The following is a 14,296-nucleotide window of genomic DNA, read 5'->3' on the forward strand; positions in this document are numbered from 1 at the left end:
TTGTAATAGAGCAGTTTTTTAATGCAATTAACGACAAAGAAAGGCTGGTGCATGACAGTAAAATGGTACCTGTACAAATGAATAGTGGTAGGTCCATAGTGTTGTTGAATACAGCTATGAAAATGTTCAATAGCGACAGTATGTTGACGTATTTGCGGCGCTGCTGGAAAAAAGTCACAAGACAAGCCACGGCAAAGATCTGGACTTCTGTATCATACGAGCATGTAAAAGTTACTTAATGTGACAGGCTAGTGAACTCCATAAAAAAAACTATTTTGTGGTAAAGATGATGTAGTTGGCATGTACATGTTCAGTTGTTGTTGAATTACAAAAATCGCCAGGAAATTTGCGCTTTAGTCTATGACATTTGCATTGTCCTGGGGAGCAGAACTAATTCTACATTGGTAGAGCAGAGCCTTGTCAATGTGAATAGCCAAGCAGGACAGTCGAACAGCCATTCTAAAAGTGAACCATGCAATGCAAAGGATGAACTGCGGTGCAGATTATCTGAGCAACTGGGCAAAGTTCTGAAAGAAACAAAAATCACCTTTCATTGAGCATCAAAGACAATATTAGTAGTGTCCAATGCACAGATCAAGTAAGTTAAGTAAGTAAGGGCTGTTGGACATACTTTTCAAAAACGTTCTCCTTGTAATACCAATTTGATCTGTCCTTTTGGCAGAAGATTTACAGATATTTTCAGCCTTATACAAGTCAAATCCAAGACAGAATAAGTACAGCAATTAGTGAGGGAATGTAAAAAAAAAAATCAAATAAAATGCAGTGTTATTTCTTGATGAAAAACATAGAATTGACTATTGTAATGTCAAATGGTATACTCTGCAAAATGCTGGCCAGAGAGACGTGAGGAAAATCAAACTTCGCAATCCCCAAAAAACGCAAAGCTGCCAACCTGAGGAAAGCTGTGAGAAAAGGAAAATAAAGCATCTCCAAAAGGTATTTTCAAATTCCTCCAGCTATACATTCTAAATCATTCAGTCTTAATAAAAAGACCGGGAAGAACAATGATCAGAATTTACAGTGTAGTGGATCACCACACCAGATACTATTGTTCTTGTTGTACCCGTGTAGCAAAAAATGTTACAGTTTCCATCCAGTACAATTGAAATCCCAGTTGTTGGCAACAAGAAAACAGATGTACAGATTGAGTTCTGTAATATTTCACACAGGCACAAAATCAACAAGGGGGCATTTCTGGTCAGAGCTAGATTTGGACACTTAAGATACGGGCAAATGACTTACACATTTCTGTTGGCACGACTAGGGAAGGGGTTGGCATGAGTACAGAAGGGTTATATATATATATTTCTATGAAGTACTTAAATGAGCCTCAGACACAAACAAAAATTGATTCAGAATGATATTTCTGTAATTCCACAGTATGAATACTTTCCAGTCACACAGTAGATAAAATGTTACCCATTTACATCTTTCTCAATACGCCATCAGAATTCTCTGGATGCCATAATAGATTACTTAGAGCTAACCAAGGGAAACCGTCCCCTCACTTCAAAAAGTCTAATTTCCCAGTTTGAAGCATTGAATTCAGCAACACTTTCACAACCCACAGTTCAAGAACAACTGCATTACAGTGGTGTAAAGGACATAGTTGAACATTAGTGTTCAGGAAATTCCACCCGCAAATGATCTGTTCTAAATTCACAGTCTAAACACTTCCAGTAAGTTTGATACCCAGGCAGTGTATGGCCAGACTACAAAACTGATAGAACCCAGGGACATTTATCCAGCAAGAAGTACCTTGTTGGTTCGAATCAACAGAGAAGAGCATGTGATATATCTAAGAATTCAAAAGGCTCTCAACAATCAAGCTTTTATGAAACCCATGCCCCACAGACTTTGCTTGTAAAAACAGACATGGCTAGGATCAAATTACCTAGTAGCTTTCCTCTACCTTGCATATTTAGCAAACATACATAGAATTTTTCCAGTAGTCACATTTTCAGACGAATACCCATTTGTGAAATTGTATACATGTCACGACCATCTTTGGCAAGTAAACTGCACTGAGACATAAGTCATCAGTGAGCTATAGATTTGAATCACTCAACAAATAGCTCCACAAAGACACATTGTCTCGTTGCAATTGACATTTTAATAATGTATCACAGACGCTCTTAACCAGAGCGAATTAGAGTAGTGAGTGCATACATTTTCCATCGTACTGGTCCCCCGTGGGATTCAAACCCACAACACTGGCATTGCAAACGCCATGCTCTACAAACTGAGCCACAAGGGACCACATAAGTAGTGGAGGTTCTCCACTTTGGTCTGAAAGAAGTCATTTCCTTATGCACTCAACTGCAAGGAATGTGATTCTTTAACATAAAAGGCATTCAAGTCACATGCGCCGAATACAACAGGTGTACACCTTACTGTGAAATGCTTACTTGCAAGCCCTTAACCAACAATGCAGTTCAAGAAATAGAGTTAAGAAAATATAACAATAAAATAACATTAACGAGGCTATATACAGGGGGAACCGGTACCCATATAACACCCGCCACTGCGACCTGTATGCTCTAGTTGGCTGGCCCTCGCTACATATGTCGCCAGACCCAATGGCTCCAGGTCATCTATAAGTCTATGCTAGGTAAAGCTCTGCCTTATCTCAGCTCACTGGTCACGATAACAACAACCACCCGTAGCACGCGCTCCAGAAGGTATATCTCACTGGTCATCCCCATAGCCAACACCTCCTTTGGCCACCTTTCCTTCCAGTTTTCTGCTGCCAATGACTGGAATGAATAGCCCCCCCAAAAAACAAATAACATTTAAAAAATATCGCTGAAACTTATATTCCCTCACTAACTTTAAACATCAGCTATCAGAGCAGCTAACTGATCGCTGAAGCTGTACATAGCCCATCTGTAAATAGACAATCCAATCTACCTACCTCATCCCCATATTGTTTATTTACTCTTCTGCACACCAGTATTTCTACTTGCACATCATCATCTGCTCATCTACTACTCCAGTGTAAATTTGCTAAATTGTAATTACTTCGCTACTACGGCCTATTTATTGCCTTACCTCCTCACGCCATTTGCACACTGTATATAGACTTTCTTTTTTTCTATCGTGTTATTGACTGTACGCTTGTTTAGTCCATGTTTAACTCTGTTGTTTGTGTCGCACTGCTTTGCTTTATCTTGGTCAGGTCGCAGTTGTAAATGAGAACTTCTTCTCAACTAGCTTACCTGGTTAAATAAAAATAAATACAGAGTCAATGTGCAGGGGTACAGGTTAGTCGACTAAGTCAACTCAGAGGAAACGGTCTTCATTCACAGCTGAGAATATTGATAAAATAAGCAATGGAAATTGGTTTAGTGACAACATAATTGATGTGTACCTTGAACTTGTAAAATCTAATTTCGAGGATCACTGTGTTGATGTGCCCTGCTTCTTTTGTAAGCCAACAATTACATAATCTTTGTTCTGAGAGGATAGATGTTCTGCCGTGGGTACCTAGAATAGCGCACAATTGGTGGTGTTCTGAGAATGTTACCGGTGTGTCAATCTATATAACATAATTTTGAAAAAAATCCATCAGAATCTGTCAGTTTAAGCTAGAGATATCTGGGTTTTGCATTGGATGCGTCTCAATCCACTGCATCCGCCGATGTCACACTTCCGCATCTGCGTTGAAAGGAGGCAGAGCTATTGCAATCAAGTGTTTAATAGATGAGAAAACTTGCAGAATGTTGGCCAAAATCCATCTTGTGCCATCTTCTCCCAATGCCGGCCACTGGGCTTCCTCTCATCAACATATTTGGTAGTGATTGGAAATGCCAACCGGATGCTTCAGATTTATACATCCGGTGAAACACCTGGTTCATTGTTCCATCTGTGGTTAGGTAAGAAACATCTAAGTTAGCTAGTCAACTTTCTTTAGCTTACTAGCTAGTTTTGCTCAGTGCATCGATAATAAGCTCCCGGTATTCACTCAAAACTTATACGAAAGGTTCCGCCTGATTGTGACAAATGTTTCAACTTCAGCTTCCTTGGTGGGAACATAAAGATCCTATTAAATGACTATAATTAATTCTAATTATATGGGTGGGCCACGTAACTTGACAAATCTTCAATGATGAAAAGTTATTTTAATCCCCTATCCAAGTTCTCCATTAGACTTTAAACCCTTTCGGATGAATCTCAAATAGATTTATTCCAGAGAATAACAAAAACCTACAATTGTTTCTCCATTCCATAAAAACAAATCTAAAAGTAAAATAACAGCATTAAGAATTCAGTCAATATTATATTAGTCCAATTTCTCGAGCAGGTGTCAATCTTGTGGTTTCTGATTGGCCCTGGGGTCAGAAGGATGGCGACACATCGGGGAGGACAGACGAAATGGAGGTATTGTGCAAGTGCTTTGACCTTTTGCCCTTGTGTACCGTTTCGCCACCATTTTCCCCTTCTTCTCGTTCAAGCCTGCCTCTTTTAACAAAGTGTTCTATCCTGGACTCCAGGCTCTCGCAGCGTGGACGCTCAAGCAAGGGCCGATAGGTCCGCTGTTTGGTACCTTCCATCAGCCAGCAATGGGGAGAGGAGGTCCCTCCTGTTGATGGAGAAAATGGGTTGTTCCATTACACATCCCCATACAAAATCCCAATGTAACCCGAGTATAATACAACTAGCACTGGATCATACAGGCAACTGCCAAAATAATGGTAAGTCTTGAGGAAATGAGAGATACAAAGCATATTGAAAGCGGGTGCTTCCACACAGGTATGGTTCCTGAGTTAATTAACATTCCATCATGATTAGGGTCATGTATAAAAATCACAGGAGGTTGGTGGCACCTTAATTGGGGAATATAGGTTCGTGGTATTGACTGGAGCGGAATCAGTGGAATGGTATCAAATACATCAGAACACACGTGTTCCAGGTGTTTGATGCCATTCCATTTGCTCCGGCCATTATTATGAGCCTCCACTGATAAAAAGTGCTGGGCAGGCCATTATTTTGGATACCATGGCTATGCCCCCATCCACAGGGCATGAATGGTCCCGGAATGGTTTGATGAGCATGAAAACGATGCAAACCAACCAAAGTTAAATCTAGAATCGGCTTCCTATTCCGCAACAAAGCATCCTTCACTCATGCTGCCAAACATACCCTTGTAAAACTGACCATCCTACCAATCCTCGACTTCGGTGATGTCATTTACAAAATAGCCTCCAAAACCCTACTCAATAAATTGGATGCAGTCTATCACAGTGCCATCCGTTTTGTCACCAAAGCCCCATATACTACCCACCACTGCGACCTGTACGCTCTCGTTGGCTGGCCCTTGCCTTACACTCGTCGCCAAACCCACTGGCTCCAGGTCATCTACAAGACCCTGCTAGGTAAAGTCCCCCCTTATCTCAGCTCGCTGGTCACCATAGCAACGCCCACCCGTAGCACGCGCTCCAGCAGGTATATCTCTCCGGTCACCCCCAAAACCAATTCTTCCTTTGGCCGCCTCTCCTTCCAGTTCTCTGCTGCCAATGACTGGAACGAACTACAAAAATCTCTGAAACTGGAAACACTTATCTCCCTCACTAGCTTTAAGCACCAGCTGTCAGAGCAGCTCATAGATTACTGCACCTGTACATAGCCCATCTATAATTTAGCCCAAACAACTACCTTTTGCTCCTTTCCACCCCATTATTTCTATCTCTACTTTGCACCTTCTTCCACTGCAAACCAACAATTACAGTGTTTTTTTTTACTTGCTATATTGTATTTACTTCGCCACCATGGCCTTTTTATATTTTTATTTATTTATATATATATTTTGTTTGCCTTCACCTCCCTTATCTCACCTCACTTGCTCATATTGTATATAGACTTATTTTTCACTGTATGTTTGTTTTACTCCATGTGTAACTATGTGTTGTTGTATGTGTCGAACTGCTTTGCTTTATCTTGGCCAGGTCGCAATTGTAAATGAGAACGTGCTCTCAATTTGCGAACTGCTTTGCTTTATCTTGGCCAGGTCGCAATTGTAAATGAGAACGTGTTCTCAATTTGCCTACCTGGTTAAATAAAGGTGAAATAAATAAATAAAATATGCCATGGGAGTCTCATTCACCAGATCTCAATCCAATTGAAGACTTAACGAGGATTTAGAAGCGAGACAGCGTTCTCCACCACTGGAATTTCCCAAAGAAGAATGGTTAAGCATCCCTCCAATAGAATTCCAGACACTTGTAGAATCTATGACAAGATGCATTGAAGCCATTCTGGCTCGTGGTGGCCCAACGCCCTATTAAAAGACACTATATTGGCGTTTCCTTCTTGACCACACAGTCTCCCTCTATGCAGTGGTAGACAATAGGATAGGGATAAATAAAGTTGGATTTGATTTCGATAAAGGATTGACAGACCTGTGCTGTCTAGGCCTTGGATCATGCCGTGGATGACCTGGGTCTTGACTGCTGTCTGGGTCCAGTGTTGCTGCAGCGTGGCAAGGCCGTGTTCCAACTCCTCAGCCTCCCTGCGCCAGCTCAACCCCTCAAAATGGCAGTCGAACAGCACCAGGGGAAAGTCCACCGCCATGCTGAATGAAAAATAGAAAGACCACTCGCTTTTGTACTGGGTTGTGTTCATTAGGGCACACAAAGGCATTTTTTTTTTTTTACAATGGATAAATGACAAGTTTTGGACATGTTCAGATATTACCTCCCTGTTTTGAGTGTTTTCTTCCGTTTGGTGCCTAATGAACACGACAAAGCACTATGGTGGACATGTTTTCTAATGACTTGTCTTGTTGTCCAAAATAGATGTTATTTGCTTTTCTAATGAGTGTTTGGAAGAGTCTCTGGATAGCCATGCCTAGACCAACTCACCTGTATTGGGGTTTCCTGGGATTCTTCTTCACATCCAAGAGTTGATCCACTATCTCTGGGGGCTCCAGCTTCTGGCCAATCAGCAGCAGCACTGCCATTATGCACCGCACCTGGTGGGAAGAACAGACAACATAGCATGGAGGTAGTACTGGGTGATATAATAATACATTTTATTTGTAACGCGCTGTTCAAAAACCCAAAGTGCTAAAACAAGTGACAAAACATCCATATGCAATAAGCCACAGATGAAAACATGCATGTCCAATGAGTCAGGGAGCATTCTCTGACCTGGTGATAGAGGAAGGCCAGTCCTTTGATCTCAAATACGAAGAGGTCGTATGGGTCTGTGGTAGTGGGCGCAGTAGGGGGAGTTTGATGGACAGGCTGGACCGTGGCAGACAGGATGGTCCTCTGGAACTGCAGCACACCGTTGCCCACGTCCATCTTGCAGAGGTTGCGGAAGTCGTGAGTGCCCTCGTAGCTGTAGACCAATGAGTAAGGAGAAGATGTGGGGCTTTCAGTTCAGCTTCTAAAATGACTATTGTTTCAAACTGTGGTGGTGAGAACATACAGGAAGCGTTTCCCCTGCTTTTTAATCTAGCAGGGTGGGTTGTCCCAGCCTACCCCTGCCAACCTGACTAAATAATTTAGGTTGTCAGCATCATTTGACATTTTTAGATTCAATAGCCAATATTGTTTAGAAGGTCTAAGCTTTGCAATCTGCCCTAGGAATCTAGGGTAAACAAGACAATATGGCTTATTGTTTATTTGACCCGTCTTCAAATTACATGCCGGATAATTTGGCACCACTCACCGTCTGGCAGCCTCTGCCATCAACGTTACATCCAGAGCCCCGCGTGGGAAGTAGTACCGGTAGGTTCTAGACTGACAGTCGAAGCGCGCACTGAAGCCCTGCGGAGCAGGTGACCAGTCGAGAATCCTGATGTCCTGGGGCAGTACTCTGTTCAGCATCTTCACATAAGGTAGCTCCGCCACGTCCACTTTGTTCTTGACACCAGCGTCAATATTGGACGGGAGAGTCACTCCTAGGCCTTCACAAAACTGAGTGGAGCGCAAGTCTATGGACATGACCTGTCAAGAAAAATATATATATATACTGTTAAGGCTACATGAGGGCAAAAAACAAATGGGAGTTGGGAATTTGTTACAATATAGATGTTTATGTCCATGCATGGACAGCTAGCAACCATATAGCCTTCCTAGCTTAATCTAAGGCATAACAAACTTGTCCATATTATTTGAAGTAACATAGTTGGGTTGGGAGAGGTTGCCCGCTATTGCTCCAATGTTTTCAAGAACTATTAGCATGTTATTGTTGGAGGTGTAGTAGGCCAAGTTATCTGACCTGGGAAAAGGCACTGACTCCTTTGTCAGTGCGGCCACAACGGTGATAGTTAGAACTCTGGCGATCCTGGATCAGTCGAGTCTTCAGAAGAGCCTCGAAGAGCCGGGCTTCCACAGTGTTGTCTGTGTTCTCCTGGACAGCAAAGCCCTGATAGGCCCAGCCCAGGTAGGCTAAGCGTAGCGCAACATGGCGCCGAGGATGGGCAGAGAAATCAAACGGTCGGTCCCGACTCCCTCTTTTGCCCTTTTTCCTGCCACCAGCATCAGGCTTGCTGGTATCCTTCTTTCCATCAGAGTTAGTTGACACCGCCATCTCATCCCCAGTTCCTTCCTTGACCTTCTCTCTCAGCTGTGCTTTCAGTCTCCCCACCTCTCCTTCCAGGTCTCTCACTCTCTGTAGTAATTCCTCAGACATGTTGCTTTGCAAACGGCAAAATAACTTATCTGGAAAGTAAGTTAGAATGACAAAGAGTTGGACTGTGTTTGAATGTAGCTAGTAACTAAGACATTCCTTTTTAGAGTATTTCTGATTTAGTTAGTCACCAGAGAGTGAGAAATCTAACATACAAACTTAACCTACACAAGTGTCTGCTGCAGAAGGTCAGCTTGCTAGCTGTATAAAGATAGATACATTTGATTAGTCTAGCCTAGATTCAGATGTAGTTAGCATGTTAGCTAGCTAGCTACCCCATTCATAGATGCTAACTGCTTAAGCGCCTATTGACAATAGTATCTTCTGACCGGAGGAGTTTTGTTAAGAGCCTTGGAGCTTGCTCTAAACATTAACACGGATTACTGGCAGTACATGTGGAGGAAGAATCAGAATTAGTTAAGTAACATAGATAATTAAGATGTCTTAACTACATATGCTCATATAATTAAACGGTTGAACTGGTTATTAGAATGTATCCCTTCGGACTCTGGTGTTAGCAGTTGCACTCAGTCACCTGGGGCCCAGAGGGGAGAAGTCAGGCTTGTCTATCACATGTCCCTGGTGCTATGCAGAATATCATACAGAGATGGAGAGGGAACATTGTCTTCATATGTGAATGTGCCTAACTATTTCAAACCATGTAAAGGGATGGTGTAATTAATAGGGAACCAATTACTTGTCTCCACAATGTCTGTGCACCAGTCACTCCCTCCTTCGGCCTTGGGGGAGATAAGGTTTGAGACAAGATGTGTGGGGTAGTGTCTCGAACCATTGTATGTCATCTCGGATGTTGCACCTATCCTGGGATAGTGTATGACCTAGAGGCTCACTCCCCTCAGTGAGCTTGTCCAGGCGTGTGGTCAAGAAGGGGTTTTACTTGAGATAGGAGTATCTGGAGTTGACAATTGGATTTATGCCATAGAATGAGTTGGTGTTTGTGTTATGAAGTAATAGGGTAATCAGAGCCTCGTCTTAGGGGTCAAACTCTGAACAATAACAACAGTCTTCATAGCAAATGCTATCTGGCTCCGGGATACTCCTTTCTTATATATCAAGTTTCACCTTGTGACACATTCCATACATCTGTTTTTCATGTAGACTAAAAGAGCTTATCTTGGCCTCCCGGGTGGCGCAGTGGTCTAGGGCACTGCATCGCAGTGCTAGCTGCGCCACCAGAGTCTCTGGGTTCACGCCCTGGCTCTGTCGCAGCCGACTGCGACCGGGAGGTCCGTGGGGCGACGCACAATTGGCCTAGCGTCGTCCGGGTTAGGGAGGGTTTTGGCCGGTAGGGATATCCTTGTCTCATCGCGCTCCTCGACCTTCGTCTCTCCCGAGCCCGTACGGGAGTTGTAGCGATGAGACAAGATAGTAATTACTAGCGATTGGATACCACAAATTGGGGTGAAAAGGGGATAAACATTTATAAAAATTTATAAAAATAAATAAATAAAAAAGATCTTATCTTTACTATAAAATATATTTGTATTCTTTGTACGTCAGAGTTGCTCGCCACAACACTTGGGAGTGTTGAGACAACCAGCCTCATTATTATAGAAGCAATTCCTTACTCTATGCTTTCCTTATTAATACGTTTTGAATAAAGTCATATCCCGATTGGTGATTGACCTTGTCTCTCATTATTGGATTAGAATTTCCAATACATACATTTTTGGAAACATAAGGAACATCTTTCATATCAGCAAGAAATTATTAAATTAAATTAAAAAAGGTTAAATTACTACACACCTTTGTAAGGTTAGTTTTACTGTTCCCACACTGCCATATCTCCATGTTACATTGCTTGTTTACTTTAGACAGATGGAAGACATAGGTAGCCACATGTGCTAATTAGTTATCTAACTGCTCTGAACACCTGTGTGTAAGCATAACTGGAGAGCTAATGTAGTTCGTCAACTGGAAGAACACAAGGCATGAGTATCTGTTCAAAACTGCTACAGTAACTATTTTTATTAGAAATATTTTCTCGCTGATATGAGGCATATCAGCATATGAAAGCGAAGATTTACTTTTCTAAACGTAAAAACACAGCGTCGGAATTGTAGTTTATGTGGAGCCAAATGCAGGCGAATGTAACGGCTGAAAACCCTAGCTTCCCAGTGGAGGCTGCTGAGGGGAGGACGGCCCATAATAATGGCTGGAATGGAATCAAACATGGAAACCAATGTATTTGATGTATTTGATACCATTCCACCTATTTCGCGCCAGCCATTACCTCGAGCCCGTCCTCCCCAATTAAGGTGCCACCAACCTTCTGCATAAGAAAAAGGGTTTCGAGTGCTAGCTAGCTAGTTAACTAGCTTTATTCTAAGAACGAGGCAACAGTGAAAATAGTTTCAGCTTGCATCAGCACAAACGACACAATAATATCAACATATTTTACCTTTACTTTGACGTGTAGCTTTGATGAGTAAGGTTATCATTCCCTATCAAGACACTTTCGTAAAACGTTACAATGCATGCTTCCACTCGTGCCTCAACCTCGGAATTAACGCTTCAGTTCGTTCTGAATCAGACGCAAATTCTAGACGGACTTATTTCCTGTAAGGGTTTCTGGGAGTTGCAGTTCATTTTTGACACTCATAGGTCAGTATTTTAGGCATCTTATGTTTATGTTGTTGGCTGTAAATAAACAAAAATAAAGCATGACATCATCAAATAAACTTTATTCCTAAACAAATAATACATTTCAAGACAGGTTAAAATTTCCAATGACAGGGTAAAATACATGTGGCCAGAAAGCACACCAAGCAAACACAGTATCAACATCTTACTAACAGTAGCAGGTGTGTGGAATTTGTCATGATAGTATAATTTTTAAGTACATTTTTTCGTAGCTTCTTCGTCTCAAGTCTTGAAATAGACACATCCCAAGCAAGGCTCCAAAGACCTAAAGGACACAACAAATGAGTCAGTTAGCTGTGAATGTATTGACACACACGTTCTACATATGCCTCATGTTTGTGTGAATGTGACACAATAATGCATGTCTTATCCTGTCAAAATAGAACATGATGGACAGATTGCCATTTGTTTACCTCCACAACCCCCAGACCAATACAGGCAGCACCCCGGGTATTGTCTGATGGTTTGGACACAACCCTACGGATCATACAGTCACTATCATCAATCAATATGATGACACAATGATGGCTCTCTCGTTCTCTCTCTGTGTGTGTGTGTGTGTGTGTGTGTGTGTGTGTGTGTGTGTGTGTGTGTGTGTGTGTGTGTGTGTGTGTGTGTGTGTGTGTGTGTGTGTGTTCTGCACATGTGTGTAGTCTGTCTATTTGTAAAGGGACATGCATTTGTGTGTATTTGTGTGTGTGTGTGTGTGTCTGTGTCTGTGTCTGTGTCTGTGTGTGTGTGTGTGTGTGTGTGTGTGTGTGTGTGTGTTTGTGTATGTGTATGTGTTTGCTGACCTTCAGTTATACAGTGGTTTTACTGATGACGTGGCCACAGAAATCATACTCCACCAGGCAGCATGAGTCTGGTACTGAGCTTCTGTTGCCCCAGCCCTTACTGCGGAACCAGTTTATGTAGTTCTCTGCACCACAGCAGTGGAACTGCAACAGAGTAACATACAGGGCAACATATGAAGTACACACACACACACGTGCAAACAGACACAGAGACACACACACACACACACACACACACACACACACACACACACACACACACACACACACACACACAGGTCAAGCCAATGTCAATAGTTGAATAAAGCTGGGGTAACTGGGTCACCTCATCCTGAACATCATCTATGACAGGTCTGTTCTTCACGCTGTACTCTGAGATCACGGAGCGTGCTTTCTTTTGATTATCTCATCCACCTGCAGAGGGCAGTATAGGACATAATTAATTACATTTGCAATTATACAGCACATTCACCAAAAGAGCTCATCGTTTCCCCACTATAGGCAGAGGGGCGTAGCTTTCTGCCCAACAAAATGCATGGGAACTCGAGAAGCACTGCTGTTTATTGTGAAATATTTATCTTCAATACTGAAAAGCATTTGCAAAATACAACACACAATTGACATGTCTCACCTTACTTCGAAGGACATACAGGGAAATCCCTGCTACAATCTCTATGGTCAGGATCATGACAAGGATCTCAGTGAAATGCATTATTAAATGGCAGAGCAAAGAAAATGTGTTATTGCAAAGTATTTCTAAGTATTGCAAGCTCATGGGGCTTTCTTTAATTCTGGTCCTGGTGACCACAAGGTGTGAAGGCGTTAATTCCAACCTGATTCAGCCTGCACTCATGGCATTCAAAAGAATAAGCTTTAACGGTCCAATGCAGCCTTTTTTTAAATCTATATCTCAATTTATTTCTGGGTAACAATTAAGTACCATACTGTGATTGCTTTCAATTAAAGTAGTAAAAAAAAAAAAAAAAATAAATAGCTTCTTAGCAAAAGCTATTTCCCAATCAAGAATTTTGCTGTCTGGGATGGGTTTGACTGTGGAGGGGAAACTGAACATTTGCTGTTATGGGTAGAGAGGTTTGGAACTTTTTTTCTTATTGGTCAATTAACTAATTTACCACATGGTGATGTCATCGTGAAAGGCCAAAAGTCCCTCCCACCAAAACAGGCTGAAATTTTACGAGGTATTTTCTAACAGCTCTTACACTAAAACGGCATTATCATAATTTTCACAATTCCAAAGTATTAATCCAACCTCATTGCGTGGAAATATACACTGGAATATACAATATACAACACAGGAAAATCAAGTTTGACTGCACTGGACCTTTAAGGGGCTATAATGCTAACATGGGTTACAGGGCAAAAAATGCAGTAGGTCTAATGAATTGGATGTTACTCACTGAGGCCCGAAGGGAGCGACTGTCGGTCCGCGCCCCGAAGCACCCAAGGAAGGAGATGACCGAGACGGTGATGCCCACTACAACGATGCCCTCTGCAATAAGAAACATGGAGGTGCGGGACAGGGCACTACCCGTGAAAGTCGCTATCTCTGTGTATGTCGTGAGCGACATTGACCCAATGGCAATAAAGGCAATGCCAGACACCTAGAAATAAAGCTGTGAGTATTATTGCAAATAGATGTTGTATTAAAACATTTAAAAGTGATTTGAGACACAAGTCTAAGTATAGTTGAGTGTAGGCCTATATTAATATTTTGACCCTCAAAAAAAGAAAGATGTGATGAAAGTCAATACATTTCGTTCAGTTCTGGCAAGACAATATTGAAGACATATCATCATATCAAAATATCCTATCCTATCCTATTATATCCTATTTTTTATTTTAAATAGAGTGGATCATAAAACGTATAGGCGACATTTTGTTACAATGAATGAGCAATTACCTTGGCATAATAATCTGCCATTTAGCCCTTGCAATGTGCTCTGTAAAATGATATATCCTTCATGCCATAACACATAGGCTTACATATATATACAGTAAATGCATTATTTCTCAATACTTATTTTGGTGAGTTATTAGAAAATTTTCACCAGCTTTATTAAGATTAACGGTAAAGACTAATGGTAGGCTATATACACAATTCTTCTGATATACAGACTGTAAAATCAAATATACTTTTCTACTTACCCAGAACAACATAT

At 41.7% G+C, this 14,296-nt stretch overlaps 2 protein-coding genes across 2 annotated transcripts; both read right to left on the bottom strand.

Annotated features, from left to right (window-relative positions):
• On the bottom strand, positions 1-11,214 carry pus3 (pseudouridylate synthase 3). Its single transcript, XM_055922456.1, has 7 exons — positions 11,081-11,214; positions 8,248-8,690; positions 7,696-7,973; positions 7,170-7,362; positions 6,882-6,991; positions 6,420-6,592; positions 1-4,603 (listed from the first exon to the last, which is right to left on the bottom strand). Exons 1-7 carry the CDS (start codon positions 11,118-11,120, stop codon positions 4,359-4,361), a joined length of 1,482 nt encoding a protein of 493 aa, XP_055778431.1. The 5' UTR covers positions 11,121-11,214; the 3' UTR covers positions 1-4,358.
• A 134-nt stretch (positions 11,215-11,348) lies between these two features.
• Positions 11,349-14,058, bottom strand: LOC129857632 (tetraspanin-21-like). Its single transcript, XM_055926118.1, has 6 exons — positions 14,038-14,058; positions 13,491-13,738; positions 12,748-12,949; positions 12,442-12,522; positions 12,129-12,260; positions 11,349-11,587 (listed from the first exon to the last, which is right to left on the bottom strand). Exons 1-6 carry the CDS (start codon positions 14,056-14,058, stop codon positions 11,498-11,500), a joined length of 774 nt encoding a protein of 257 aa, XP_055782093.1. The 3' UTR covers positions 11,349-11,497.
• Positions 14,059-14,296: the final 238 nt, after the last annotated feature.

Source organism: Salvelinus fontinalis, chromosome 1 (assembly GCF_029448725.1).
Source record: "Salvelinus fontinalis isolate EN_2023a chromosome 1, ASM2944872v1, whole genome shotgun sequence".
Taxonomy (NCBI): Eukaryota; Metazoa; Chordata; class Actinopteri; order Salmoniformes; family Salmonidae; genus Salvelinus; species Salvelinus fontinalis.